The sequence below is a fragment of the Dipteris shenzhenensis genome, chromosome 23 (genome assembly GCF_047967505.1).
Source record: "Dipteris shenzhenensis isolate YYH24624 ecotype China chromosome 23, Dip_SZ_1.0, whole genome shotgun sequence".
Taxonomy (NCBI): Eukaryota; Viridiplantae; Streptophyta; class Polypodiopsida; order Gleicheniales; family Dipteridaceae; genus Dipteris; species Dipteris shenzhenensis.
The window spans coordinates 20,029,796-20,035,795 of NC_141618.1; the positions used below are offsets into that span (position 1 = coordinate 20,029,796).

The 6,000-nt window shown below is 42.9% G+C and overlaps 1 protein-coding gene across 1 annotated transcript in view; it reads left to right on the top strand.

Annotated features, from left to right (window-relative positions):
- The window catches only part of LOC147887092 (uncharacterized), a 100,587-nt gene extending 97,976 nt beyond the window's left edge, over positions 1-2,611 (top strand). The window contains exon 16 of the mRNA XM_087394170.1: positions 1,774-2,611. Within this exon, the coding sequence (XP_087250296.1) occupies positions 1,774-1,958 (185 nt within the window). The 3' untranslated portion in view covers positions 1,959-2,611. The remainder of the gene's footprint in view (positions 1-1,773) is intronic.
- Positions 2,612-6,000: the final 3,389 nt, after the last annotated feature.

Here is a 6,000-nt window from a genome sequence, read left to right on the forward strand (position 1 = left end):
CATGGACATGTTGATGCTTGAAGATATTTCATCGGGAGCATTCTTGCCTAACAAGAAGAGCGGATGATGGATTACCATATCTAGTATGCAAGCTGCTTGTTCCAATGCCAGAATGCAATAACAGCACCTCTGAGAGAGACACCCTCAGCATTTATTCAGTGTTGAACACTGGTCTTGACCTGAGCTGGATTGTGCTTGAAGATTTTTAAGGGATATGAGAAAAATATTTTTACAAAGTTGGTGATTTATAGAGAATCTGTGATTTTCATTCAGTTATGGGGGCCTTTTAAAAACAATCTAAAAGTTTAGCTTAAAAAATATCTTATTTGCGAAGTCATACAATATGTAAGGTTATGCTATGGTTTAGTATTCTTGTATCTTTTGCAAGTGGGCACCTAATTCTTGCTCTAAAAATCTACTTTTACGCCAGCAGAATTTTTAACAAATCATCTTGACTTCAGAAAATGAATATTTCCATGAGTACCACTTGCTTTTTGACCCAAGCATCTGTTAGAGTTGAGCATCTCTTGATGTATCGTGTATAGAGTAGGAGTGCAGGCCTTTGTTGTGGGACTGCCCGCCCCATGTGAGGATAGAGTAGGAGGGGGTTGGATGTGTACCTGGGCATGTTTCTCTGCCAGGGTCTTGTGGAGGATCTGGCCAACTCTGTGGCAGCTTGAAGGATGCACCAGGGAGCTGTGGCCATGCAGAGGATGCAGATCAGGGAATGATTCGGGGCCCTGTGGGCCTGTTTACAGGTCGCATTTGTGGCTGTTAGCAGGGGGCTGGGGGGCAGTTTAGGCCCACCCCGGGCTCTTTTGTTGCTGCCAGGTGGTCGCCACCTAGATTGGGCTAGTATAGTAGGCCATTCAGGCAACTCCTTGGGCAGGAGACCCGGCCTGCCTGGTCGGGTTACGAGGCGCCAGCAGCGGACTGGTAGGTAGGGGTGGCCCCCTTATGGCCAGCCTGGTTAGCCCTTTTCAGCAGAGGTCCCCCTTTCCACCATTGTATAATGTATTCATCTCTTGTTTTGGAGGTTTTGCCCAGCAGTTGAGGCCTTTCCTTGAGATCCCTTGCAGTCTCTCTCTCACTCCATTCTGCAGTTCAGTTCTTGTGGTGTGTGTGCTCTCTCTTTTTGTTCAGTTTCCGCTGCACTCTCACAGCATCCAGGTCCATTCTCTCTAAGGCTAGCCTGGCTTATACAGCTAATAGGTACTAATATGTTCGTTAGGATAGTCGAAAAGGATACTAAACCTCAGCAAGCTAGATACAAGGGCTTACAGCCTTGTATCTAGCTTCCTAAGGTTTAGTATTATTTTTGATTCTAGTCTCTCATAAGGAACATATTAGTACTTACTATGCTTTTGTTCGAGTGTCAGCCCTGGGTCATTGCCTACGTTTGAACTTGATTGCAATACTAACATACAATAGTTCTGTTTAGGGAAATAAGTATGACACTGTTCCAGAGAGTCTAATGTAATCTGAGGTAACTTTGCAAGTTGACATTTTTGAAGCTAAAATGTGGATGTCACGCATGCACACATGTGCAGACAATTGAGAGATTTTATAATTTGGTAAAAATTTTTAACACTTCAAAGGTGGAGCACTCACTTGAGGATGGAATCTGTAACTTGTGCAATCAACGAGCTAACGCATGCCCCCTCTCACATTCTGTGTATGTGTGTGTGTGTGTGTGTTGTTGGGGGGTGATGGTAGAGAGAGAGAGAGAGAGAGAGAGAGAGAGAGAGAGAGTCCTAACATCCTGTAATGCAGGTATGACTGGCCTCGTTTCTCTGAATGTTTCAAATTCAAGGATCACAAATGCAGGTCTCCAACATCTGAGGCCTCTCACTAATTTAACATCACTTGCTCTTCAATCGTGCAAAGTCACATGGCCAGCAGTGGAAAAGCTTCAGGCTTCTTCACTTCCGAACCTTAGCGTGGTGCGGATTCAGTAATGTGAGAAAGCATAAATGGACAGAGAATGCTTTAATGGCTATAAGAGTTCCTGGAAAATCTGTCCGATATGACAAGGCCGACTAGAAAGCTACAATGCAAGCAGTGTTTACAGAAGACATGTACAGTTCCTGTGCAGTGTGAAAAGTTTTTTGTCTGTAAGATATGTTCCTTATTAGAATACATATACATCAGTAACCTGTGCAAAGTGAAATTATGTGGGAATAGATAGAATGTGCCAACCTGTAAGTTTTTACACAGGAGCCTTACAGTTTGTGAACTGTATAAAAGTGTACATAGATAAACAGAGTATATTGTTACTCTATTTATTTTGAGAAAGTTCAAAGGGAATCAGAAAATTATATCATGGTAATTGTATATTATTGTATACTTATTGGGCATCTTATCATGGTAAAACTTCTAGCTGAGATTCTCTGACATAGATTTACAAGATAAACAAGAATCTTGTATGTCAGAAATCTGCTCAGATTCTATTGTGAACTTATTGGGCATCTTATCATGGTAAATCTTGTAAATGCATACGAGTGACATAGATAAACAAAGATACATTTATTTTAAGAAGTTGCCAAGGGAATCAGCAGTGTATCATAATAACTTGTATGTCGATTGTAAACTCTTTCTGAAAGTCATATACGCCAACAATATGTTTAGACTTTACTGATTTGACCATCAATTTCCAACATTGATTAGTATGTTTGATTTTACTCAACCCACATCTTACTTTGTTATCAATAACACGTTCGGGTTAGAGAAGAAGAGTTGGCATCAATGGCTATACGGGATGCTTACCTGCAAGGTCCATCATTTTGGATTTTATGGAGCTTTGGAGGGTTTCTGTTGGCTTCTGTTCTTTCTGAATTGTACAGTGGATTTGTTTGATGATTTATGGTTTCTTTCTTGTCTACGCACATCTGCTGTATCATGAAATAGTTATTAAATTTCATCTGAAGTAGTTCAGGAAGCAGTAGAGGGAATGAAAAGGGTAGAAGGATGGAATTATTGAAAAGGGGGTTAGGGATTTATGAGGGTAGCCCCCTCTGATCGCACAGCCTCTGCATTTGTGACAGTGTGCAGTTGGAGTTGTTTTCTCTCATTAAGATCTCCTCCCCCGCCCCCCCCCCCCCCCTGCGCCCCTCCAAAAAAAACAAAACCCCAAATAATAAACAAGATACACCATTGCAGTCAAATTTGAATAGCTGAACATACATACATCCTTTTGACCCATCCAAATCTTCAATTAGTGGTTGAGATTTGCCATCTTGGGATTAAAAGTAGCGTGGGCTTCAAAGATGGGGTTTAATGCTTCAGTCCTTAGTCAAATAAGTGTGGCCATAAAATTTGCTGCTTTTGAAGGTAATTTCATCGTACTCTTATTTCAGTTTAGTATGCAAGCCTTGTGGTAGTTCTAGTTGCTAGCAAGTTTAAGGATTGGTACTGGAAATGTGTTTTTAGAAAGTGTGTTCATCTCTTGGGATTGCCTTTCCGTGGCCTCTCTTATATATTCCATGGGTTGCATACCATTCTCTAAATCTTTGGTATCGTGGCCTTCTTTGGTAGGATAAACTTTATGGCTTGCATATCTACATTGATGGAGAATTTGTAGAAGGCTTTTCTGAAATCTTCAAAATTTGGCTCCATCCTTACCTCAGGACTTAAGAGGTGCATGCCATAATCAAAGGGAAGACATTTATTCTTCACCATCTTAATTGGCTAGCTATTGGGACACTTAGCTCAAGCGAGTATCTTCTTTCTCATTGTGTGTTTGCTTTGTCATGGGATTGCAAGCCATGCAAGTCATCTGTTATGGTTACATAAATCAGCGGTGGCAATGCAAGAGAGACTTGTGGGGTGGTAATTGAGGAGTAGGATTATATAAAAAAGGTGAGGGGGGGGAAGGGTCGAGAGGAGAGCGAAGGGGGTGGGACTCCAAGAAATGTGGGAAGGATTCAATTGCATTAGCATAAGGAGAGAATTGGCTTATATATGGGAGAACACACATCACCACAAGTAGATGCTCTCAACTAATTGGCTTTGACATGCACATGGTGGGTACGGGTATCTTTCGTGCAAGCATGCGAGGCCAACTCTTTCAATTGGGTGCGATACCCCCTTACTAAAATCAAAGTTGAATGTCCTATGTCAAGATTGGATAGTTCAATGCTTGGATTTTTTTCCAATTTTCACATACAAATGCCAACTAGAATAATTTGGAGAGTTGGCACAAACATTCTTGCCATCTCATCTTACTTTTTATCTATATATTTTTATTCCTTAGGGTTAAATGTAATAACTTTTTATTGCATTCATGGGGGCATCCCTTTAGAAGGTTGTCGCAAGAGAGAGCTTGCTACCTCAACTATTGGCCGTGTGTCCTATTTTACATTATATACTTCACATCGCCATCTAAATTATATAAATCACAAATTATTTGTAGGGCATATTTGTTCAAGAAAATATTGCCTAGCTTGGGTCAACTTGTGCAGGGAAGGGTTTGAGATGTTGCTTGTTGAAATTCTTCCGTTTGTGTGGTTTGTGTGGCTCTTGTAACTCTTGGACGAATAGATCGATATTCTACCCTCCCATTGCCTTATATGAACCACATGTTAGGAGAAACTTGTCTTATCCAATGGATGGTCTAGCTCATTGGCTATTTGTCGTTATTGTTAGATATCAATGCTCCACTCTCATGTAACTACGCGGGAACCAGCTAACTCTACTTGTAAGCCCCCCATATGAGGAGAAGGCATTTGAGTAGCTCGGTTATCCGGTAGGTCTTGGTTTGGACACCAGATGGGGGCCATGTGTGGCCTGATGGTTGGACGGAGTTGGCACACTGCCAACTAGGCTACATGCAAGTGCGGAAAGGCATCCCATGACTGACCGCATTGAGGGTAGACGGAGCATTTTTCGGGGCAATCCACTCTCGGGTTGCGGGGCCCGTTTGGGGTCCAAGATGATCCCGGATGGCTCTGGGCCGAACGGCGACCATAGGTTAGTTGCTCTGTTTTACGCCATGGTTCTATCGTGTGGTCGGTGGCCTATTTCGGGACCGATCCCCAGTCGATCGTTTTGGGCGGATTGGGTCGGTCACCACATTGGGTCTAACGGACTACGACTAGTGGCTATATAAGAGCAAGCCCGTGAAGCTCATTTCACCACTGGCTACAGCAACCCTGATTCCTTAGCATCCAGCCTCCGTCCTCTACTGTTTCTGGCATGCCATCGAAGCTTCTCACAGGAGCGCACGACTGGGAGGCAACACCATCTATTGTATCAATTCTACAGTAATCAAATTTTTTGATTCTCCATACTATGTGTTCTCTCTTGCGTACGAGATCCTGTTATCTGTTGAGCACAGACGTCGCATTATTTTCTTACATGGTATCAGAGCCTGGACTCTAACAAGAAGATTTGGTAGTGTGTTTCTGTTTGCGAGCAGATTGTGAGAGATGGCCCAGCCTGTAAGACTGCGAATCCCACCGTTCAACGAAAGCGGAAAGTTGGACGGCTCTAACTATCCACTCTGGAAGTTCAAGATGAAGACCATCCTAAGCGCATACGAGCTTTGGGACACTGCTACTGGGATGGACATGAGGCTGGTTGTGAGACCGGATTCAGCCAATGCAGGACAACAGATAGTATCATCTGCGGATGAGGTTCTTGCGTGGACAAGAAGAAATGCAGATGCGATGTGTTCTATTGTCTGTAGTGTAAGTAATTTCGTCATGGCGTTAATTCAACATGTCACCACAGCGGAGGAGGCATGGACGGTCTTGAAAAATCAGTACGAGACTACGAATCAGACGTGATTCAGTATCTGGAGACTCAACTCGCAAACGAAAAATTATCTGAGTCTGAAGCGACAGAGAAGTTCATCACTAGGGTGAAGAATCTACGCGATCATATGACTGCGATTGGCATCACCATCACCAGCGAGAATCTAGCACGAAGGTGCATACAGATTCTCCCACCAAAGTACGGCGGTCTTGTTACGGCGCTGAATATGTAGAACAGAAATTCGGT